Here is a 26,678-nt window from a genome sequence, read left to right on the forward strand (position 1 = left end):
GTCATGCGTGGAGAGGTATTCTTCCAAAACGAGTTCTTCTTAGAGGTAATTTGAAACGTGAGCAATCTTTCGACTCGTTTTATTGGGATCTCCGCTCTCCAAAACACGATATAGGAATCAGTCTAGAAGACTTCAAAAGAATACCTTCTCCTTTTGGATCCCGAGAAGCACTTCACCTAGCCGGGACTGTCTGGGACGGTTCACTAGGAAGTCGGGCTAGTATTCGGATTCCCACTTTACCTGACAGTGGAGGAATACAACCCAAATCTAAACTTCCGAAACACAAAGTGTTAAAAAAACAACACAGCATGTTCGCATGTTTCCCGGAGTACACTCAGCAGCCCCAGTCGCCTATTTTGTCTCCACAACATCCGAAGGTAGATGGAAAAGCAGATTTTCTAGTTCGTTCACCGGTGACAAGACTTGCCAAAGAATTTCCAAATCTCAGTAGGGCTGGTAGTTTGGAAGAAAACGAAACAACACCAGAAGAGCCTGAAACAAAAACTATAATGGTTATCAAAGAGTCTAGTGTGTGCTCAATTGCATAGATGGCTTTAAAATAGTACAAGATTTATTCACATAAAGATAGGGAGAAATCGAGATATTCAAAACGGTTACCTTTTCTAAGTTATCTGTTCAGTCTGCATTTAAAACTCCTTGTCGTAATTTCTACAAACAAGTACTTTATTCCTCATTCAGCCAATTGTCTTTGTTATTAGTGTCACAAGTATTCAGTTGATTGGACCGTTACTCACAAATCATCACAACAGTGAATTATGTCACGAAAATGTTTTTTCTTCACTATCTAAGGGTTGCATACTCCAAGTTGAAATAGTAAACTGTCCAGAATTTCATTCCTGCTTCTAACATACAGATATATATATATACATTTCTTTTTAAAGTTGTGAGTTTCTCGCAATTACAAATGATTAATGAAAGAGCACACATCTATTATATACCTAATAGGCAGAGATATACAGACTGTATTATATTTCGAGAAAGACATTCCTGTTATTTGTAAGTCCCAAATTTATGTAGATTATACTTTTTCTTAAATAAAATCATTAGTAACAAATAATACAAGAAACGAGAAACACGCCGAGTCACAAAACAAAAATATCTATTGTTAAACTTTTTTTTCAAGAAAGAAGGAAGCCTAGTGCCATCAAAGAGAACGCCAATCAACACCCGACAGGTTGACAAACTTAGATAATCATACCATCATCAAAATGATTGCTCAAATGTGTTAAAAGTTTCGTTATCAAGCTTTGATTTGGCAAATTAACACTATTTTTTATTTTTTACTGCTTTCCTGTCTTGACAGAAACCCCAATGTGCTACACACTCTTTGTGATAAACATTCTATAGTTTATTACTTTATAACTATTCTTACTCCATAAAATTGTAACGAATTTTCATGTTTAGGTATATATAACAGAATGAACAAGTTCCTGTTTATACTACTAAACAAAATTAGGCATTGTACTTTTAAATTTAATTGACAGCGTATGAGCTCGTTCACTCAAGTCTACCTCTTATCTGTGCGATTTAAAAGGACAATTTTTTCATACTTTTCAAATATTTTAAAAGTTGACATTTATCGGCCAGTAACAGTTTATCACATTCTATAGTTCAGTTAAGAGAACAAAATGTTTTAACGCTGGACAAGAGAATTACACTAGAAATACCCCTTTTTAGTAAGAAATACGCTTACGTCACCTGGGAAGTGCTGCTGATAATACGATAACTTATGCAAGCTTGTATTGTGCCTATCACTAAATATAGAAAACATATTCACAGATTGGTTTTAGGATAAGTCTGAATGAACATGGCAAAAGAACTATGTTTTCAATTCTGTAAACATTCGTGATTAGTCTCAGGATTAAGGTTCAGGTCAACATGTTACTTGCGTCAGTGACACACCTTAATATTTTATTATTTAATGTTATCAAAATTATTATTTATTCTAATCCATAAACGTAATGTTCTCAATAACCCATAAAGCTTAAAATCAACAACATCTGTCGTTTCCAAGAGTTTGATGAGCTCTATTAAGAAAATCTTTACAAATATCAAACCAAGTAAGAAGGTCAGGGTATATAGCACAGTTCCGTCACACCAAACATGCTTGCCCTTTCAGCCGTGGGGGCGTTATAATGTTACGGTCAATCCCACTATTCGTTGGTAAAAGAATAGCCCAAGAGTTGGCGGTGGGTGGTGATGACTAGCTTCCTTCCCTTGCACTGCTAAATTAGGGACAGCTAGCGCAGAGAGCCCTTGAGTAGCTTTGCGCGAAATTCAAAATACAAACACAACAAAGTATTCTTTATCCAGCAAAACGTAAAATGCAATGATGTATTTCCATCTCTTTTGTTTTTTGTTTCTTTCTCCCCATCCGTTTGCCAATTTCGTTTCGACCAAATAGTGAGAAAAAAAACAGTATTAGAACACTTAAAAAAGCATTGAAGTTTTTCTAACAAACACGGTAACGCTTTATTTTAAGTGGAAAAAAGAAAATCAGTTTCATGACAAACCAGTTTGAAATTTGCTAACTTATTCCTTATTCACGTGAAATTCCAAGAATGTCTTGTTACTAACATTAAAATAAGAAGTTGATTCAATTTAAACATTCAAACTAATAATAATAGATGCTCGTTCACAATAAAAAAAGGACATTTACTCCCACTTCTTTGTAGAAAATTAGCAGACTTTACTTTCTTGGTTGTCTGAAAATGCACACCTGTTCACCAGGAAGTAATTTAATAATTTATCAAAATATCATCCGAATAACTTCAGCAAGAGATTCAAAAAGGCTTTACATTAACGATGCTGTCTATAAAATAATGGTACTTTTGTTTACCTTTAATGATGAAAGAAATGTTCTAAATTTACATCTGCCAGTAAAAAATGGGTCTTTGTACTAGCTGCCTTTATTCTAAAAGAAAAAAAAAAAAAAGGTAAGTTCATATATATATATATATATACAAGTCACTAATTATGTTCATAGTTGAAACTTTATCTATAAATTCATTCTTGTTTAATCTTGCATCCAAGTAGGGATGAATAATAAATTGCTACATTTGATTGTGAATATTGACTTAAATCGTGCTCGAACAAAAGTTTAATGAATATTTACCACAAAAGTGTATAGTTTTAAATAAACCCTCAGTTTAAAATAAATACATCTACATCTTGCAAAACTCTGGCAGACATGAACCTTTTACGTCAAAGACACTTCAATTTTTTCTGGTGTGTGAGAAATTATGTTGTTTAATGCCCTAGCGACTATCAATCTTCTAACTGTAATATCAGCTTCTGTGTAACATAATCCCTCTAATTCAGTTAATGTTATAATAAGAATTAATCACAGAGTTCAAATGTCCACCCACATCTGGAAAGTCATGTAACAGCTCTGACACATAGTGTGAGCACGTTGCTGTAAAGTACATCTTGTGTGTAATATAAATGTAGGTTACCAGTGTTCAGTAAATACCATGTAATCGCTTCAGATAAAATATGTAAACTGTGCCTAACTGTTTATACTTTTATTGGGTAATTATTACAATCACATTTATGCACATTCGGCTTATTTATTGTTCTGTCTTCACAAAAGTAATTATAACACGTATATATTCGTTGTAAAATGGCGATTAAAACAAATATTTTAACTGCACGACCAATTCACATTGACGTTTTGCAACTATTCGTAATCTATTTTGTAAATTATTGTGTGTGAGACATATTGTACGCTTTACTTTTGAAGTAACGTGAAATATTATGTCAATAAATAATGGAGACTTTACTAGATTATTTATGGTTGTATAAGGCTGTGATCATACATGTATTTGTACAAATGGGAAAACAATCAATAAACTGTAAAATAAAAATGTGCTACTTTCATAACGATTTCTCTGAACAAAAACAAAAATTACGTACAGAATTAACACCAAAAAAGACTGAGTTATTAAATAATTCTCGCTCACAAAAATCTGTTGTATTAATAAATTATTTTTTATAGTATACAGCCCATTAGTAATGTGCCCCCATCAACAGCAAACCCACGAAAAACAGCAAGTATAATAAATTACTTATTGAAAGTATGTGAAAGTACTGGAAACGGCTAATTTAACTAGATCTTGGTATCAATATTAATGATGTAATTTTCTTAAAACATGCGTTAAATATTTAGATACCACTTTTATTTCATTAACTATCAGTTACTAAAATTCCGTTTATTCATTCGTTAGCAAATTTGTTATACAAATCGATTTTATACCCTTTTTTATTTGTTTACGTACCAGAGTACAACAATAAAGATTTACACATATACAAGTTCTTATTTAAAGCTGAAAATTAAGAATGAGTAAATAAACAATAATTTGGTTTCACTTCTGTCCCAGCCACTAGGAGACCCTATTAGCTAAACGTTCATCGAAATATTTTTTGTCGAACACTGTTATCTTGTTTCTTCTCTTCAACGTTGTCATCACTGGCCTTGGACTTTTCTCTACATCATCATCCATCGAACATCCACCAGTAAATATTAACCATCTCAAAAATTACTTCCAATCTCACGACTTTATCAAAATTCCACCTTTAAGAGAGCAGAGTAAAAGGAAATAATAACAACCCTGAACATCCCAATTCAGAAAAAATGTAACATATTCTATAAAAATAAATACCTACCACGATTTTTTCTGATGGCTTTCTTGAGTGTTCCAGATAACAAGTCACAAAACCATATTTTGTAATCAGGCGATGCAGCTTTTTCCTTTTTTAAGATTTTTTCATATGAAAATTTTTTCCACTTTTTTGTTTGGTCTTGAAACATTTTAGCATCTTTTTTTTTTAATATGTAACACTAATGTTAGATTTCACAGCGTTTTAAAAACCTTTCATAAATTGGTGAGTCATTTCTGTATTTCCTTGCTAAATGGTCGCTTAATGGAAAGTGAATGTCGATTTAAAAAAGGAGAGAGGGATTAATCACTAATCTCCTATCTAACACTCCAGTTTTTTTAATACCTTTATTTTACATTCCACAGACAATGTTCTTGTACTAAACAGGGGGCGGGTCCCTGTAGGGAAAGTTCCGTCAATAAAAGTTTAATATCAAATTCGAATACAATTACTGTTAATCAACGAGAAAATACGACACATCAATAGCGAAGAAGAAAAATTGTGATAATCGTTAAAGCCACCTACATTAAAATTAATTTTAAAAAACGTGAAAAGGTAAACAATGAATACAAACTTAAATATTCTGAAAATGTTTATGAAAAATAAAAAATTGTAATTGGTGTTCTTACTACATTAATTCATTGTTATGATAAAACTACTACTACGTATATTTGTCACAATTACGATCACCTAATCCTAGTTGCTAATGTATTATTTTTCTCGAAAGAAGTCGATGGCCACCTGGAGGGATAACCTATTTTAAACATTCACAACAATGTATTGTCTGTCAGTCACCAGACACTAAAAAGACGCACATAAGGAACGATTAAAGTTGCAAACTCTAATGTCCTGACATCAGTAAAACATGCGCATGCCATAAATCACGAAACGAGTTAAACACTCTGTATGATACAAGACAGCATGGCATATGAACTCAAAAGCAAGAAATAAAAATTATTTCTCAATTTTATTTTGGTTTTCTTTACTCTTAAAACAGAACAACCTGACCGCAAATATTCAACCGATAAAGAAATTGAATACAATCCTCGGTTACATAATATTGTAATTTACAATAAATATTGTTGTAAAGAATCAAGTTATACGTTCTATAACTTTATCTAACTAACACCCAATATTACTAGAAAACTAAATAACACTTAAATCCAACAAATTAAAAGAGTGGTTTAACTAATTCCCACAACCTCTTGCAATTTGAATAACCCTATCATACAGTAAATTATCATTTGTGACTTCTCATTATGAATATTTATCATAAAGCGCAGAATATGGAGGTCACTCAAATACGAGTTAGATTAAATATAAAATAAACAACATAATCTCAAGTTTTGGACAGTTATCACGAAACACATAGCACAAGAAAATAGGGGCACTGTTTACACAGTGCATATTAATTGCAGGAGGCTATTTAAAGGTTTCCAAGTCCGTGTAGTTACGACTACTTCCTTTAAAAAAATTCTTAAAATATATTCTAAACATTGTAGCTTGGCGAAATTTATTACAAAAATAAATCTGACTGTTTGTTTTAACTAATACATAAATAGAAAATTGCTGACACAAAATACTGTGGTCACAGCATTAATTTGATGTTTTACAGTAACAATAAATTTAATTCTTACAGAAGGTTCCAAAGCTTTGACATATGGTGTTGACAGAAAATGTCTGGATGCTGAAAACCAAGTTACGTAAAAATTACGTACAGTTTTCTGTTACAAATAAGAAACGTTTTGGTTTTTGTTTTTGGAATTTCGCACAAAGCTACTCGAGGGCTATCTGTGCTAGCCGTCCCTAATTTAGCAGTGTAAGACTAGAGGGAAGGCAGCTAGTCATCACCACCCACCGCCAACTCTTGGGCTACTCTTGTACCAACGAATAGTGGGATTGACCGCCACGATATAACGCCCCCATGGCTGGGAGGGCGAGCATGTTTAGCGCGACGCGGGCGCGAACCCGCGACCCTCGGATTACGAGTCGCACGCCTTACGCACTCGGCCATGCCAGGCCTACAAATAAGAAACAAAGAAAAACACACTTTCAGTGAAAGTTTAAAATATCTATAATAATTATAAAATAACATTTTAACAAGTAGTGATTCACTAATAAAAAACTATCTTAGAAAAAAATCAATGCTAGGTATTTGAAAAAGTAATCATTGTAATGATTTATGAATATAAATTTCAAATTTTTTTTTGCAGAAGATTGCTTTAGCAATAATACTTCATTAAGAACGTTTAGTACTAATTAATATTTTCTACTTCATACTACAGAACATCAAAAGTTTTGGACTGCGCCACCATTTTGTTTTTACAAACCTGCTTTTACATAGATGTGGAAACGTTTTTGTCGAACAAATGCACGACAAAAGCCTAAGAATAATTTTTATATCTGATAGAAAACTGGGTAAATAATATTCAATTCAAATCAAGGGAAAGAACACAGTTAAAAGGAAACTGTTTTTGGAGAATTTTAAATAAAAAACTGGATAAAACCACATAGACTTTCTTTACAAGGTGATATTTTAACTGAATTTAAAGCTACACATAATTTTAAGTTTAAAAATGCTCATAATGTCTATGATAACCTTCTTTTCAAATATTACAAACATACACAAAAGATAATGTGACAAACAGCAGCAGAAACAAAACAGTGACAAAATTCCATGTAATTGGTTGAATTTTTAACTTTCATTAGAATATTTCCAATCAATGATGTTCTGGTCTTCCACCCCTATATACCATCTTCCTGTTTTGTTAAGATATACTCAAAAGCTCCCATACTTGTAACCTTCTTTTGACTTGCACACAAAGGTGAAGTTTTTTTTAAAGCTACAAACAAACCATCTTTTTGGGTTGTGTTTTTTGTGCATAATTTTGCAGATATCATCTTCTTCACTGTAAATGCTTTACATCTGTGCTACATTGCAAAAGGGTCCAGATCAAAATGTCTGTCAACTGAAGTTACTACTTTTAACCAGATAGATTCAAAACACAACTCAAAACTTGTATATGAAAGCATATTATGCTAATATAATAGTAAATTGGCAAATAATGATTTATTAATATTATAAAGTGTTTTTTATTTTGGAGAACAAACTACACGTTTTGGCAGACTATTGTTCTGACGTAACATGTGTTATGTTCCACAAAATGAAATCACCTCATTATGTTTACAAATCATTGTTTATTAATTTGCTATTGATCAAAACTACAAAAACAAAGCATTCTACATTTGTTTAATATAATTTAAGCACAACTCAAAATTAGTACTATTTTAAATTTATTTCTTTTTGTGATTTGTTCAATATCTTATGACACAAAATTGGATCTACAGGCATTAATTGTAGAATTTACTCAATTTTACATTTTGCACTATGCATGTTCACATAATAACCACATAAACTCAAGGTCACAATTCAACATACTTTAAGTCTGAAAATAAATAAATACCATATTTTGCACATAGGAATGTAGTAAAAACAACATACTATATACTACCAATAATTTCTATGACAAAAACACAACCTGGCTTTCAATACTTCAAGGTGTAAAGAAAATTATCTTCAGAAATTATTAATATTAAAAATATTTTTGAATAGCTTTAATCATAGTGCTTCAACATTAGAGCAGTTAAAATCTGACTGTTAACAACAATCACAGATATTATTCTAAATATAACAATATTCCATCATTTTATTCAAAGTGGCACTAAATTAAATAATCAATTAAAATTAACACAGTAAACCATAAAATCCAACAAGAATTCAAAACTCTGCATCAATGCCAAGGACTAGGCCATTCAGCTATTAATTTAATAACTGTTTATAAAAGAAAGTTGACTACACGAATGACAATGATGGCTTAAAATTGTTAAAATGCCATTGAATGTCTGCTTCTTTTTACACATTAGTTGCCTTATTTGCCACACAGCAACCTAATAAAGTCATCCTTGCCATGCTCCCTACGAGGCATCTCAGACAAGAATCATTTAATTTTATGGATATAACAGAACATAGTCATTTGTTCCAGCAAAAAATGACTGGTTCAGACAATGGATTAAAAAAAAAAAAAGCAAAAATCACAGATTAACTTCTTTGATATAAGGATTTTTTTTTGATTTGCCCAAATTAACTCAATTAATTTTTAAAATCTCAAAAATCTTCATACCAACAGCACAATTTCACTGAACAAATTAGCTTCAGCCATAAATGATCCCCAACTCAGTCTGTAAATGTATAATGCCCATCTTCTCAAACCTGGATAACTCCATACTCCACACCAAACATAACAATCCTTTCCTGATAATCCACTTAAAATATTTATTTAGTCTACCACTACAGTTGACAAAAAATTTGAAATACAATGGCAGAGAGATGAAATTAAAACAAAATTACTTAATTAAATATATTTAATCTCAAAATTTACATGATAATTTAATTCAGCCTTTAAAGTTCAGTAGCATAAATATCTTAGAAACAATCCTAAATGAAAGGCAGACCAAACCTAAAGCCATTTCTCAAACATTAATAGTCTATTTGTTGCTTTAATAATACTTTGGTGTTCCAAAATAAAGATATTAGTTTTTATATATATGCCCATACTTTAGGATGACATTTGGTTTCACTAATATAGGAGGTTTTACAGTCTCTGCATGTGTGTAAGTAGACAAGACATGAACGACAGGCAGCTTGCAAATGATCTTTCTAATGAAGAAAAATGTTTAGTATGAAATTTGATTTCATAATAACTTTCACTTCAATTTGTAGATAGCGAGTTAAATAACACTATGTAACACAAATTTTGTTCCTGGATAGTATGTGTTATTTCTCAATTGCTTATGTTGTAAAAGTACAGAAAATGGCCATTATTCCCCTTCAAACTTTGCTTTTGTGACCTGGATAATGAAATTTAGAAATTAACCTATTTTCTATGTAAAAACGAAAAATTTTCATATTTCATTTACATAAGGTCTGAATAAAACAACATAAGAATCAAGATTTACATGTATATATACTAAAGTTATACAAAAATGTTTAGAAGTGAGTAGGTTTTTTGAGATTTGCAACTGTAATGTAAATCACTTTCATGTATCAGCTCCCAAATATAATCTCCCATCATGTTTTTATTATATGCTCCCAGACCACAAAAGCAAAGTTTAAAGAGAAAAGCAGGTCTTTGGGAAATAACACTTTCTGCCCAGGAACAAGGAAAAGTAAAAATTTTGTTACACAGTGTAATTTTTTAAACTGTTTTGTGATAATGAAGAAATGGAGTAGATTTTGAACTATTTATATCAATATAGAGTGAATAAAATGGTGTCAGAAGTATTTTATGGTTCTTAGGAATGCAACAAAAAAAAAATTCCTGTAGCGAACAACAGAATCTGATGGGAAGTCAGTCAGTATGTCTTCAAAACAAACCATAAATCCAGGAAATGTTATATTTTTTATACCATTTTCCATTCCTAAAAATGTTGTGATATCAAATTATATTCACTTGAAAGCTAGAGAAATTACCTAGTATGACAAGTCATTATGTAAGCCTAGTCATTACTGAAATCTTAATTTATTGCATATTACTGTACTCAACAATGCAAATATATACAATAACTTACAATACTTGAAGAGAAAGTACATTTCTTAGATACAAAATAATTTTGACACAAATATTGTTAGAAATATTTTTACAAAGTCTGAACTGACTACAATTTATAAGACTGGAGATAAATCTTCAGTTTTTGCAGTTTATAAGATCTGTAGACATAAGTAGTGAATACTGCAATTGGTCAGAAAATATTAAAAAAATTTGTTGATGAATATTAATCAAACTGAATCTGACTGGATATATAAAACATAATCTGCTAATCCACATAAAAAACTTAAAAGGGTAGATTCAAAGAAAGTAGTTTTTTCAAAATAGTCTCATAACAAAAATTTGAAGATTTCACAATATAAAAACTAAATCAAACCCTAAGAATTTCATAAGACAAAACTAGAAATTATTTAGCAAGTTTGTGCTAATTCCTATGCAAGTGGTTTAAGTATTTCTACTATAATAAATAAATATGAGTAACACCTCTCCAGTCCAGAAAGGGTTCATTACTTGACAAAGAAATACAGGTAAAACCTAAACTACAAGCAGAATTAATAAATAAATAAAAAATTTTATAAGAAATATTATTTATCCATGATAAAATTTAAAGTCTTTGTCAATAAATATGCTTTTCTAGTATTAATCCACTAATCACAAAATAAATGAGAAGTCTCATGTCAATAAATATTACACTTTGTCTACAAGTAAACTGCACATGATCATGATTTAGATTTATCAAAATTACACATAATGTTAATGAGATACATAAATTGAGATTAATTACTTTCCACAAGTTAACTCGCTTATTCAATACACATTCAGCAATACTAACACAGTAATGAATATTCCACTCTTTCTAAGCTTAAATCCACCAAAACACAATCTTTACTGTCTGACAAAGAATGTCTGCTTAAAACATCATGCAAATCAAACTAGAAACAGTTTTCACTTACACATGTTAGCTTATTCTTTAGTTTCATTTATCCAAGGTTATATTCCACTAACTATTACCATTTCAAAATTTACAATTTGAATACAACATTACAAACACAAGGTACACTAAATAAAATTATAATAACATTTTGTGATGTTTAAAGGAAGTGTTAAATGTTTTTATGATCCTACTAAAAATTGCAGCATGAATTCCACAACAAATGATTATGTTACAACCCTTAATGGCCAACTGATGTATATTTATATTTAACTATTCATGTAAAATTCAAAGATTTCACAATCTGTATAAATCAAAGCACAGAAACTATCTTTATGTATCCTTATTTTGTATACATATTGAATGTACATGGTATCTAACAATCTAGAAACATAAAAATTCTAGTTAACACAAGTACAAAACTGTTATTGAAATGAAAAACTGTACAATGGTATCTTGTTCATTAAAAATTAAAACAGAAAATGAAATGGTACTTCTTGAAGATCTAAGAAAATAAAAGGTTTCATAAAATCTACCAAGTAAACAAATTATTATTTATAGAACAACACATTATTAAACAAGTAAAAATTACAAAACTGTTATAAGTTGCAAAGCCAACACAATGCACTCTCTGCACTGTGCTCATTACAATTACAGATCTCCATTTTTTTATATATTTTAAGCCCTCATATGTAACACTGAGTCACTGGAGTAAAACAAGAAAAATAAGAGTAATTATTGTTTGTTCTTTCTTTTGTTTTAAACTCAGGCAGAAAATTTGTCAAAATGGGAGAAATTCAGATGTATATATATTACACATAGACACAAATAAATTCTTCACCTTGGCTTAAAAACACCATATTAAGAACACGCTACATTTTACTTGAAAAATCTAGTTGTTTTATTTAAGCGTTTTTTAAATTATTTCCTCTGTCTAATACTAATATTCAAACAACCCTATATGCATCTTTGCTATTTTAGATGCTGGTAGCAGTAATACAAATTTTGAGTAGTGTTTTGTACAAATTATAAAATAACATTCCTTACTTCACAAGACACTAGCTAAGGGGCTTATAACACACTCCTGGTCAGCACTCACAAGTACTTCTGTTACACTTGTTACTACTGGAAGACTCAAAGTATAGACTCAAATTCTTTTTTCCCTTGAAATTGGGATTATACGTAGGATAGTACATAATCAATTGAAAGTGTTACAACATGAAACCCACATCAGAAACTGCCCTCACAGTATTCTATGTTCAATGCCAGTGTTAGTATTCTGTTTTCTACATAAGAGTACAAAAAACATACTACAGAATATAACATTCAAAATAACTCTTAAAGCAAAGAGTTTGTAATCATATTTCTGCTTAAAGACAAGCAAAAGATAATACTTAAATACAGTATTTGAAATATGGAACTAATTATCTGAATGAATAATACTAAACTGGGTATATTATCTCCAAAAAAAGCTTTTGATATAGTAATAAAGAACATGAGCAATAAGACCCTTATAAAAGAAACAATAGTAACCTTCACTCCCATATGGTACATGAAAATCATTAATGATTAAACACCCATGTTTTATAATTTAGATTAGGCTTTAGTTTAGATCAAAATAATATTTATAATCTTATGCTACATGTTGAACTTTCTGTAAAGGAGAATTTTATCCTGAAATTTAAATTTGATTTCCTTTTCTTCTTTCTAATATACTTCAGTTTGGGCTACTTCTAATTTGCTATTATTAGTAATAATAATATATTGAAAAAAATTATGGTATTCATATGCAGATAAAAAATCACTATTTTATTATTTTTGAAATCTACCCTCCTTTGTTTTGTTTTTATTACAGTGAAAATAAAATTTTACATATATTTCTGTGATTTTCTACTCAACACTAACATACCTCTGTTTGATGTGTAAAAAACAGCAACTTGAAAACACATGTTTTTACAATCTTTCATATTCTCCTCTATAACTTTCTGCAAGCCATACCCAATATCAGGGTTCTCGTTAGGAAGAGATAACAAATCTGTAAAACTGGCAAAATACTTCCATGGAAAGTTTGGAGAGATAAATCTGTGTATTACAAAATGGAAAAAAAAATCATATACACACACATTATATTATGTAACACAAATTTTGTTCCTAAATAGCATGCATTATTTCTTAATTGCTTATGTTGTAAAAGTACAGAAAACAGCCATTATTCCCTTCAAACTTTGCTTTTGTGACCTGGATAATGAAATTTAGAAATTAACTTATTTTCTATTTAAAAACAGATATATTTGCACATTTTCATTTACATAAGGTCTGAATAAAACAACATATGAATCAAGATTTATATGTATTTATACTAAAGTTATACAAAAATGTTCAGAAGTGAGTAGTTTTTTAAGATGGCTGCTTTCTCTCTGGCAGGGTGGGTATAGGGAGCTCAGGGCAGTATGGCACTGGGGCAATGGATGATGAAAGGTCCTGATACATGATAGCAAATGCATTCTTACCAGCCCAACATTTGGAAGGGTCCACCATGAAGAAGTTGCAATTTCTTGAGTGGTAAGTGGGTTCACACCAAACATTTGGAATAGTGAACTTCATGGCTCTCTTTTCCCTCCTACCATCCTGCAAAAGAGCAAAATAAAATTGTTATTATGAGGAATAAATTTATTTCATCCACAACTAATATGTAACAGGTTCATGAAAAATATTTTATATGTGATATTTTTTCTCTACTATTGGAAATTTAAAAAAAAAATTATAAGATATTTGAATTTTAAAAGATCTAAAATTTGTATAAAATAAAATCTTACTATTCAAGCAAGCAAAAATTGTTCATTTTACCTTCTAGAGTTTTTCTGCAGTGCTCACAGATAAAATGAGGTGCCCAGGGTTTGTCTTAATCCCCAACAGGCATACTGAAATATGCCTTGTAGGCTCCACACATTTTAGCAGATGCTGTTACAGAGTACTTTTTTGCTCTTGTCTTGATAAATTGGCCACATGTATAGCAGAATGCATTTGGAGAATGCTTGCAGTTTCTTGATTCCATTTCTGATAAAATCAGATAAGTCTATGTGTTCACTTAGGCAGCTAGAACTAAACTGAAGTGGTGAGTGGTGAGCCCATGTATATATATTACTATGGAAAGTTATAAAAAATTCTAAAAGGTTCTTGAAAATTCTCATAAGTTGTACAACATTCTAGAAAATTCTTGAAAGATCTACAACATTCTAGAAAGTTCTTGAAAATTCTTGCAAGTTTGAGAAAATTCTCTATCAGTTACTCAGCACTGAATCTACCTGGAATGTTCTGGAAAATGGGTAAATTTGAAAATTTTCTTACCTAGGTCCCAAAGCAAAAACACTGCTTATTAATTATGCATACTAGATCAATTTTCAATGATTAATAACAAAGAAAATATAAGATATGAATGCTAATTAACATGAAATACTACAAGTCTAGTTTAAACTGCACAACTCTTATAAATATTGGGCCATGAAATTATAACCCAAGAGTTCTAAATGAAGCAGTAAGAAATCTAGCTAAGAATATTGAAGAGTTAATTAGTATTAGTAATATTGTGTTTTCATGTTCTCTGAAACAATGTAACATAGTTGAATATCTTATAGTGAATAACAGAGAAACACCTATTTACATATCACTGCAATAATAGATGGGTTTATTTACAAACAACACAAAATCAAGACATATTTTAATATGAAGCTTTAACCAACTGTCCACAAGATAAAGTATTTCAACTTCGTTTTATCTTTTCAATACTTTATGCAGAAATATCAAAAATTAACTTTAGCTGTAAAGTGGTTAAGATCTTCTCCAGGTTTTAAAGCTCCAGGTTAAATATTTGGTAAACATGTTTGTATAACTGTGACCCTTCCTCCTGTAGGATCCTGTGTGTAATCATGAAAAACAAACTTAGTTATGAATGTCTACTGCACATGCAGCAACATAAAATATAAATGTATGCTCACAAGTACAGAATCTTCAACAAGTCCAAATTTTAGTAAGGCAAGTTTGATTTACAATATATAATTTAGTTATATGACATTTACTGGTTTTCATGTGTTCATTGAACAATGTCAATCATAACATTTCTTGAATTATACACCAATACATTTTATAAAATTATACCATACTTGCTTTTGTCCAGTGAATTTTACACCTCACTACTAAATATGAATGAAAAAGTTCTATTAACTAGTACGTTATATCACAAAATCTTCTTATATGACTCACAAGTAACTTTTAAGCTGTCTGTAAAGCAACTCCAGGATGAGAATTTGTATCTTCATTTACAATTAACTTCTTTGGAATCTCTTTTAAGAGATCTTCTATTAACTAAAATAAATATATTATTTACATGAAACATTATATACTAATTGTTATTTTTTGACATAATTTAGAACATTTAACCAAGATTAAAATAATAAATGTTGGTTATAACTCTACATTCTATCACAAATTGCAAAACTTATCCATTAAAAACATTGTATCGTTCATACCCAAACTCTGGAAAAATTCCAGACACAAAAATAACTTAAACTTAATCTACAACATTCTCTTCAAGAATATAAATATGAATTTAAATGACCAAACTATAATTTACACTAAAAATGTATGTTTTTTTTTAAAACAGATTTCAGCTGTAGGTACATTAACCAAAGAAAAGAAGTACCCACATTTCAACTTATTGATTTGTTTTCATAGAAATTCACAATCAAACCTTCTGGTAATAGCAAAATTGCATCTGTAGACAGATATCATTTTTAATAATTAAATGTACAAACATTTACAACCTTACAATTACAGACTTAGTTTAAAACAACAAGTTACTTTCTTTATACTTTTTCTTGTGATATTAAAAAAAGGATAATTCATTCAATCTCTAACTTCCTAATTGCAGAAATAGAGGTAATATTTTCAGGTAACAGGTTTAATTAATATCATAACAAAAATTAAGAAATGGTAGAATATATGATATAACTAAATTTTTGTGTTTATTTTCCTTTTTTAATACAAGTTTTTGTAGAAGATTACAATTCTTTTTAGAAGGTGTAGCAGATTTCAATAGCTTGTAATTATACAAGAAAGGAATATAAACTACTAGACAAGTCCTCATACTCTGAGAATAAATCTAGTAAAAAAGAAATTGATGATTATTTATTTCTTTACATTTTTTCCACAAATATTCATAAGGGCTATCTATCTACCCATCACTTTTATAGCAGACCCATAGCTCACTAGTATGGATCACACTTTTGTGGTAATGAGGAATGAATCATGAACCTTTTGATTCACAAGTCTAGACACACTAACCAGTCCAAGTTATCAAAACCATTAGTAACAGTTTAACATTCTACAGTGGTAGAAAATTTTTTGTTTCCAAGTTTCTAGAAGGTTAAGACATTTTACAGTGTGAACAAAAAAAACTGATACATCTTTAAGTAAAAATTGGTCAGATATCCACATCTCCAAAAAAATTTGATTTAAAAAACAAAATATTTAAGAAAAAGTAGGAATACAATAAGAATATTAAAGGATCTGAGAATAAATAGGAAGAAAGTTTAAACAAATACTGATGAAGTAAAAAAAAAATACTACTATTTAGAGTGCTAACTTTTATAACCCCTAAACCTCTTTAATGAATATCAAACTATATTTTTCAGTAAAATTTTATATTTTACCCACTATTTTCTCTGTCCTCTATACAGGTTCTATCGATTTAATCAACCCTGTAACTACCACAAACAAATGCAAAATAAGTCTCAATTATAAATATTTTCTTTCTAGCATGACCACAGTGTTTAATAAAAACTATTTATCTTACCTAGTTTAATATGCTTATTACAGTATACATCTGATTCTACTTATTTTTAATGTTTTATTACTCCTTGAGTTAACTGATAATCTCACAATACAAGTAGTAAAACAAGAGGCAAAAGCATAGCTCAAATTACCATATTGAATGATGTAATGAGGTACTTGAGAGCATACCTCATGGAGAAATATTATTATTTTCATTAATTGTATCTAATTTAACCAAAGAAGTTTCTATTTTTTTACATTTTATGTACTTTTATAACAATAAATAAAAATTACACATGAAAAATAAAATATTTAGTACTTATGTTTGGATTCTTGTTAGATTTTTGTCTGTTGGCCTGCCAAATAAAACTTATGCCTATATTTTTTTATAATAATAGTACTAGCACATTAAATAATTGTTTCCTGTGTGCACTTAAGAACACAAAATAACTTGCACAAAGTGAAAAATGTAACTATTGTAATTTAACCAGGTTTATAAGTAAGGCACAAGTGCCTTAAAATAATTCCCTTAGCTACTCAATCTGAAGTTGGTGACAATAACTATTAATCTGTAAACAAAACAACAAAATATCTATTAAAAACAAGTCTGCATCATGCAACATTTGGTAAATTAAAACTCCACCTTTCTATTTTTTTATAAATTATATAACAGTAAAATTCTTAGTTATTGACAATTTATTAAAAATGGTGTGACAGGTAGGCATTGAAAGAGAGTTTGATTTTTTTGTTTATATCTCTCTAAATAAAAATTGAAAGCCAGGAAAAATTCACTATACCTTATTAATATCTACATTACTATGACTAATTTACATTAAACTCTGGATAAAAGAGAGTGTAATGAAAAATAAAGCATTGATAAATCATAACAAACACGATACAATAAACTTACAAGTGAAGAATAAGAATTTATTTAAATATTTCCTGTGAGAATTGAAAATTAAACTCAAAAAACATTCAAACTTGATTTACTAAATACACTTCAATACCTATATATTCATACAAATTAATAATAAGGTAATTTAATTAAATTTTAAATGTAAAGCTGTAAAAAGTAATGGCATGCAAACTACAACTTACTTGTAGCAAGAAGATTAATTGTATTCAAATAACTTTAATTAGTAAAAACAAAGTACATTTATTAGGTTGAAACTGATCTGTACCAAATGTGTTGTCAACAAAAATTAAGGTACCTAATATGATAAAAGTAGCAATGAAAACATTACAAAAGTTAGGGCCGAGGACATTAATAAATATTTGTCAGTTTTTTCCGATTTATAGCCAGAATGGATAACTACTGCTCAGCACAATATTGTCTCAAAAGAAGTATGTTAATACATATCTATCAAGTTGAAAGTGACCACTAAATAAAATGCAACTTTTCTGATCAACAATAAGAAAACTCAAATTCAAAAATGAAAAGACTTATCTTTAAAACTTTTTTCAAACAGTGCCTCAACAAAATTTTGAACATTTCACAATTTAAACAGCTACTATCATAATCTTACCTTCTATATCTGCCAAAATTAACACCCTTAGAAAGATTGTAGAAATGGATACTTGCATCAAATGTGAACGAACCTATTTTTGTTTGACAATCTCCCAGAATACTATGAAGTTCTTCTAACAGTTTTTTTACAGAAAACTGAAAGGTAACCTACAAAAGGAAGATAAACTTTTTTTCATTAAAATATGTGTAAATCATCAAAACATAATTATACCACACTTACTTAAGATTATTAGAATATGCAAACATCTTTCTAAAGAACTTTGTTTAAAAAGTAATGACAAAAAACAGACTAAACAATAAAACCCCAAAAGTGAAATGTACAGAAATGTTGAGATGAAAGTTGACAACATGATTTAAAATAATTCAAGTATCTTGAATCTAAAAAAACATGTTGCCAAGCTCAATTCTGATGACAAGATTTTCAAAATTGAAAGATAAAACCTGAACAATCAGTACATCTTCAATCAATAACATCAGTTTATAGACTACAATGATGAAGGTTAGTCAAAACAACTACTTACACTCAAAAGCAGTCCCACATGTAAGAGGATGCAAAATCTTTTTCAAGCAATTTATTACTGAATATTTTTACCTGAATATTCCTGTTGTATAGTGTATAAATACCATTTTTCATGCTGTTGAACATCTTTATCATAATATCTACCTGTGCATTGTGACATGATGAGCATAATACATAAACAATTTTATCAAAGGTTCATATACTTCTTGATTGTCTGACTGTAAAAAGCGATGTATCACAGCTAAAAAACAAGTATTAAACGTAAACTAATTAACAACTGACTTAAAACTGTTGCCTTTATGCTTGGTTGAGGGTAAATATAAAATAAAGTGAAATGTATATAATAGATAAATGGCAGAAAACAAATAATAAAACTCGCATATCATACACAAAAGATCTCGGTTTACACTATCGATATCACATCTTTACAAAAACATCATTCATGCATATACCGAATGTATTTAAAAGTGGGATATATGATATTATTACTGTCATGAGAATAAGAACTGGTCCCTACCAAATAGTCCACGAGATCAAAGTATTCCTTGAATTTCTTGTGCCACATTCTTAACTTCTTTCAATATCCCTACAAGCTTCCAGTATCTACATAATTAATGTGATTCTTTACAGGTTTCCATTTATTCCATGTCAAGCTATACTACTGCAACACTTTATAAGGAAAAGCACATTGTTATGTGATCATGATAGTTCGATCTTGCTTTAAAAAAATGTACTCATCCATCATAACAGTGGGGGTGAGGATAACTGGTAACCAAGTGACCTCTTCATATTCATTTAAAGTCTTTATCAACTTAATCCTTCTAACTTTCAATGTCGTGTGTATATCTTAAAATTTGGCAGCCTTTCCATTAACATTACAAATCTTTCACATATAAAAACTTCATATTTTTAGTTAAGTATTTTTAATAAGCTAAAATAAAGATTTTGAAAAGAACACAGGCAAAGTAATTTTTATGTTAAGATTTAAAACACTTTTTTCTTTCATCTCAAAAATCTCAAATTTCTTATCCACAATCCTAAAACCTCCTCAATACTTTTCAAACGTTTTTTTTTTATACAGTAAAACTTTATATTTTACCTATTATTTTCTCAACCCTATCTCAAACCAGGATCAGCCAATTTGACCAACCTTGTAACCATCAAAAAAATCAAAATAAATCTAATCTACCCTTTTTTCTTTCTAGAATGACATGAAATTGTAACAAAACTACATTCATTTGTCATCAGTAGTTTCAAGCTTGTAATTGTTTACATCTATTTATAATTAAATTTTATTGTTTTAGTGCCCTTTGAACTGTGTTAAACTATTATCTGCATTATAAGTTGAAACTCCCATCTGATACAAAGTAATTTGCTCTAACATAAAATGGAGTTTAAACTTGTTTTACTTCCTGTTGTGATTCAAAACAAAGATCACAGCAACACTTTTTGAGAAGTACCTTAATTAACACACACTGGCTCCCAAAGCCTATTTTGCCGATACTTTCCAGGGTCCCCACTAGGTATTTTACAATTACCTTTTTTAGGAAGAGGGTATATGTAGCCATTATGTCCCAGCCAATAAGTGGCCCTTTAAAAATAAAACAGAGCATGATTCACTTGTACGACATGTAGAAGCCAATGTGTTAAAAGACAAACACAGCTTTGTTCAATCATGAAAAAACTTGGATAATATACAACAGAAGCACAAACACTACCAAAAGAACTACCATTTCATCTGAAGGAATAAAGGCAGAAGGAAACAAAATGATATTAATTCATAATTGCAATAAATTTGTAAATTAATAAAGAGAATATCTATTTTTTAATTCAAATTCTGTTATGATTCCACTTCCTTCATAGTCACTGCTCATTATTTTGAAAATAAAGATGAAATACACATTTAAAAGTCTAATTTGTAAAAAAGATAATCAGGATATAGTATTAATCCAATAGAACCCCATGGGCTGTTTACAGCCTTCATGTATTTGCAAAATCTGAAGGACTATAATTTATAAAATACATATTTTTTGTGATACTCTGTTATATTAGCATAGTGAGTATATTCTAAAATTGTAGAAACATTCTACCTCCTCAATAAGCTTACTTTTCTGCATAAATTATCAAAATGTTAGAACTTTTAACTTAATTAGGAATTTGTAATTTCTTCAAGATACTTGTTTTTAATGTTTGTGTTTTAAATCTCTTCATAATATCATACGAACATTTGAAAACTTTACATATATTTGCTGTATTTTTATTTTGAATTTGATTGCAACTGTAACAGAGAGACAATTTGTTTTCAAAACAAGTAATGTTGACATTTATGTTCAGAGCAAGTAGGGTTAGGCTTGAATGTATTCTAAAGATGGTTGGTGTGGGTATTAAAACTAATTAAAATAAAGTATAGACAATGTTTCAACCTTCTTAGGTCATCTTCAGGTTAACAGAGAGTTTACAACTGACCATTGTTGGGCACGTCTAAGAAAGAATTACGTGAACTGGTATGAGATTGTAGGGGGGGAGGCTCAAAGATACTGTCACTATTTCATTACTCTCATAAATTATTTCAAATGTGAAAAGTAATGAAAGCTGTGATGATAAAGAATTAACTTAACACTTTAGATGCTTCTTCAATGCCAAATGCCACAGTTGTTTTACATTATCACTATTAACAAATTCAGTCAATCTCTCAAACCTCTAAACACCTTTTATTCTAAGGAAATGTCAATTTAAAAAGTATTAATAACAAATACTACCATGAAGATGACACATTACAAAAATATGACCCAGAATTTACACCAAGGATCAGACTGCTAGTAAGTAAATGACAGTAACCAGAGATACTTAAAGTCACGAGTAAAAATACATTCTTAGATATGCAGTGTATCAGTTAAACGTTTCCATGAGCTATCTTGCTATATACAGCCAATTATAAAATTTATTTAATGCTCACTTACAAACAAGTCAACACATCTGGCTTAAGAGATTTTATCCTGAAAATATGCCTTTTGTTAGGAAATATTTTATAAAATTCCAAACTCAGCATAAAGTTCTCAAACCTTTAAGAATCTGAAATAGTTTTATTTTTCTTAACCATATCTTGGTTTCCCAACAGCACATATTATCAATTCTCTCTCAGTCTGGCACTGATCCACCATATATCCAACTTATTTTTAGCTGTTCCAGCCTACTCCAACCATTAAACTGATCTATGACTCTCCAGTAAAGTGTGGTCCATTGTTAATGTACTTGTACTTTGGAAGTGTTATGAGAAATAAAGATTATTTTCACTTTCTTACACAGTGTTCAATCTTTTCTGTTGTTTGAACTCAGAGTTGAAATATATATTAAAAGTATTTTTAGAAACACCATATTTGTTCCATAAAATTACAAATTTACCTTTTCTCAATAAATTTAATGTTAAAGTGAAGATTCCTCTATTAGATTTTAATTTAATAATGTGATAATGAAAATGCTTATTTTTTATATTGATAAATTAGCAAAACAAAATTGGTAAGAACAACTTCTACAGCATTCAAAACATAATGGTATTTCTAATGCTAAACACTATAATGCTTTCAATTACAAATCTGAAACTTTTTATGAATGTAGTAAAAGATATAAACTATATTTAAACACACTGCAAAGTACCTAGAACACCTGACAGAAGCAGGCCTTCATAGCAAAATTACTAAACATATGAAAACTATTTTGTACCTTTAATTTATGTATAATTGCATGTGTAACAGAATGAAACAGTGTTGTTATTGTACATCTAAACTACCATCTATTCAAGTATGTAATGTTTCCAAACTTCATGTACATGATCCAAAGAGTTGTGTATATATATATATATATATATCAATCAAGCAATATATATATATTGCTATTTACTGAATTAATACAGTTCACTTCAAATTTTATATTATATTTGTAGCATTAAACCTTATAAACCACTTTATCACAAAAAGGTACATGCAGGAGCATATTCTATCTATTTCCACATTAACATTTTGTAAAGATCAGTATTGTTTTTAAATACCTATAATCTTAAATAAACTGTAAAATGAAACAAAAAGTTCTGAATAAAAGATAAAGACAAAAGTAATCAAATTTGATTTCTATGGGTGTATCTGAGTTTGCTGGCTTCCATCCTCATGAAATAACAGATGAAACAGATGTGTCAAAAAGTAGAAATAGATGCACTGATGTTTTACACAGACTACAACGGGTCACTTGTGCTCTCTTCATCATGTAATGCACTCTCTCTCTACTAATAATGTCAGCTTGGTTCAGATACAATTATCAACAACATCCATGAGGACTCTTTTCAAAGTTGAAGCCAAGTACAATCCATATTCCATTACAAGTTTACATGGCGAAGTTTTACACTTACCAACAAGCACTTGGTAAAACTGGTATCTGTAGAAGTAAAAGTTTTACAAAAGTTAAAGAAACCATCTGATACTTGATATTCACTATTGCAGTACAATTTTAACATCAGTTATAGGTCTGTATTCCACATACCTCATTGCATAAGAATGAATAAAATTCTAGTAACTCATCTCTTAGACTGAAAACTAAAAACTGCAAGGTGTAGTTTTAACTTCTAAAAATGTGTCTATACAGTGTCAACATATTAGGTACACAACAACAGTACTAAATGTATTACTTAAAAATGTTTGAATATAACAATTTAAAACATTAAATGTAGCAGAGTAAATATGTTAAAGTGACTAAGATATGGCATACAGTAAGAATTTGTGAAATACACATGTTCTGAAAGAGCTTAATGAATATTAGAATGTTATTATCATACTGGTAAACCTGAATTATCATTTCTCAAAAGAATAGAGGCAAAGTGCACACACATTTTAAACTATAGTAGCAGCTGCAGTTCCCTAGAAAATGCTAAATATCTGGGTGTGATTATTGTTATTACGAACGTTATTAACAATTATGCTTCACTAATCATCTGGTTCATAAAATACAGTTTATAATGTTATATCCAAAACTTCTCTAAATATTAATGTATATGCCTAAACTTAGAACAGAAGTCATTAAAACTGGTACTGGTAGTAGCACTACACACTAAATTATTAACACTACACAAAAGTACTCATCAGTTATTTTACTCTCAGTGTTGACTGTTACTAACTGTTGGCAAGCTACAACTGTTAGAAAGTATAATTTTAATAGACTAGAAGTTACTGTACTGTCAGTATCACTAACTGTATAAATTACGTGACAGCTTCCAACTTCGAATGGTTTAAGGAATTTAAACAAAATGTTCTTGCTAAATTTTATAGCACTACAGAAAGTTTAATAGTTTTAATAATTCATTACACACACACCAAAGTTTCCACCGCATACTTCTGTCATTGTTATATTATTATTAATTCTGTAAATTTAAAAATGTTCAACACTTTAATTACAAGTTAATTTCTCTCTTCCATCATCGTCAGCCTATTCGCCACAATCACGTAGCATCGTAAATACGTATAGATCAGATAAAGTACTATCATCAAATATCACATCATTTACGCCAAATCCCTTCATGTGAAATAGCATGAACCATGTATAACCATGAACAAATAATCGCTTTTAAATACAATTATTTAAATTTAATAATAGTTACATTCATAAGTCATTTTAACGAACTTTATATATATATATATACGCTTAAAATATTAAACTTATTTACCTCTATAGATAAACATTAAAGAACAACAATATACAGTAAATATTATTTCGAAAAGATACATAACCTGACAGCATAAAGTGGGCAAAGCCCTGAAAAGGAAAGTTGTAATAGAAACGGATAGACATCAAAACCAGCTTACTTAAAAACCCAAATATGGAACAACAAACAACAACAGTTCAGGAGAGAGAAAAAGGTCTACTTAACACCTGCCCCTCCCAGGTTGTAAAGACGTAAATCCAAAAGATTATTTAGTTGTTTATATCATAGCAAAGCCAAATCGCACTACACGTTGTGTCCACTAAGGAAAATCGAACCCTATATTTTATACCTTTAAGTCAGTAGACTTAATAATGTCCCACAGGAGGAGGAAATGAATGTCAAATTCAATTCATGTGACGATAACTAATTAATCTCCTTTTTTTCAATATCCATTTGCTACAGATACGTTCCCTTGTAGTATGAGTTGTACTACTGACTTCATATACAATGTTTTAATAAAAATTCCAAGACTAATTGTACCCACATATAAATTACTTCGCTTTGATCGATAAACAAACACGTAACTAACTCATTGAGTAACTGAATAACAGGATAGCTACGATAACTCTCACTATTAGAAATGAATGATTTTTCTGATACCCAACTAACAAACTCACTCAGTATTCACTAACTGTATAATTGTATTAACCTGTATTTCTACACAGACCAGGAAAGTTAAATTTCATGAACTTCCTAGATCTTGACGTCATCATAATGTCGAATTACTTCTTGCACGCCCGGCATGGCCAGATGGTTAAGGCACTCGACTCATAATCCGAGGGTCGCGGATTCGAGTCACCGCCACACCAAACATACTCGCCTTTTCAGCTGTGTGGGCGTTATAATGTTACGGTCAATTCCACTGTTAGTTGGTAAAAGAGTAACCCAAGAGTTGGCAGTGGATGGTGATAACTAGCTGCCTTTCCTCTAGTCTTACATTGCTAAATTAGGAACGGCTAGCGCATATGGCCCTCATGTAGCTTTCGCGAAATTCAGAATTGGTAAATTGGTAAATAGCAGCACAAGAGGATGGTGGATAGTGTTGTCTAGCTGCTTTTTCTCTGGTCATTTACGTAATAGCTAAGAACAGTTGATATAGATAACAGTAATTTGGCAAAGATTCAACAAACAAACAAACGTTTGTTTCTAATAGTATATGTTGCATTTATTTTAATTTTTCAATTATTGTATCAATTCTAACCTTCGACTTATTTAAGAACAATGAGAAAATAGTTATTTTTAATTATAGTTATAGAAAAAGTCCCATTCTGTAAGTAGGAATACAGAAGATAGAGTGTGTTATATTAATTTAAGTTATTTTAAAAGCCTCACCACATTGTTATCTTCAACGTCGTCAAATCTTGTCATGCTCTGTTTGACGAAAATGCATTTTGATAATACCTATAGATCATAGTTTCCAATTCAAAATGATTCAGTATCAGGCTTCCATTTTCAAGGCACATCACTTCTCCCAACAATCTTTCATACTTCAATTAGGACAATAAAGAAAAAAGTTTCCCAGTGCCAATTTCAAATTGCACAGAAATCCATATGCGATGTGTCTTGGAAATCTTTTGTTGAATTACTGATAAGATTCTTACAGTAAGTATAGTAGTTATTATTAAAAATTTTATTGAAATTAAAATTTTTGTCTGATAAAACTCAAAAACAGATTAGCCATAATTTTTCGTGCTTTGAGAAGTAAGAAGTCCCACTACTGAAATTGCAAGTATGTTCAGTGACGGGATTCGAACCCCCGTATACCAGTAATTGCGAGTCACGCACATTTTGTAAAAAGTTATTTATTGTCTACCCCACTGTTTCAGCATATGTTAAGT

General features: G+C 29.9%; 2 protein-coding genes across 11 annotated transcripts in view; one reads left to right on the plus strand and one right to left on the minus strand.

Annotated features, from left to right (window-relative positions):
* The window catches only part of LOC143229444 (protein qui-1-like), a 147,726-nt gene extending 143,799 nt beyond the window's left edge, over nt 1–3,927 (plus strand). The window contains exon 25 of the mRNA XM_076461781.1: nt 1–3,927. Coding sequence (XP_076317896.1) covers nt 1–548 — 548 coding nt within the window. The 3' untranslated portion in view covers nt 549–3,927.
* Nucleotides 356–25,117, minus strand: LOC143229443 (uncharacterized). 10 transcript variants are annotated; one of them, XR_013015872.1, is made up of 7 exons: nt 24,941–25,109; nt 19,612–23,519; nt 18,573–18,721; nt 13,728–14,324; nt 13,127–13,260; nt 2,861–2,935; nt 356–492 (listed from the first exon to the last, which is right to left on the minus strand). XR_013015872.1 is itself a non-coding variant. In XM_076461779.1 (4 exons), the coding sequence occupies exons 1-4, from the start codon at nt 24,924–24,926 to the stop codon at nt 15,576–15,578; spliced, it is 240 nt and encodes a 79-aa protein (XP_076317894.1). In that variant the 5' UTR covers nt 24,927–25,117; the 3' UTR covers nt 14,331–15,575. The 10 variants fall into 10 exon arrangements, 2 of the variants coding, with proteins under 2 accessions (XP_076317894.1, XP_076317893.1); XR_013015874.1 differs by having other exon boundaries at nt 24,866–25,109; XR_013015873.1 differs by lacking the exon at nt 24,941–25,109 and adding an exon at nt 24,533–24,854.
* Between the last annotated feature and the right edge of the window lie 1,561 nt (nt 25,118–26,678).

The sequence above is a fragment of the Tachypleus tridentatus genome, chromosome 10, assembly GCF_004210375.1.
Source record: "Tachypleus tridentatus isolate NWPU-2018 chromosome 10, ASM421037v1, whole genome shotgun sequence".
Lineage (NCBI taxonomy): Eukaryota > Metazoa > Arthropoda > Merostomata > Xiphosura > Limulidae > Tachypleus > Tachypleus tridentatus.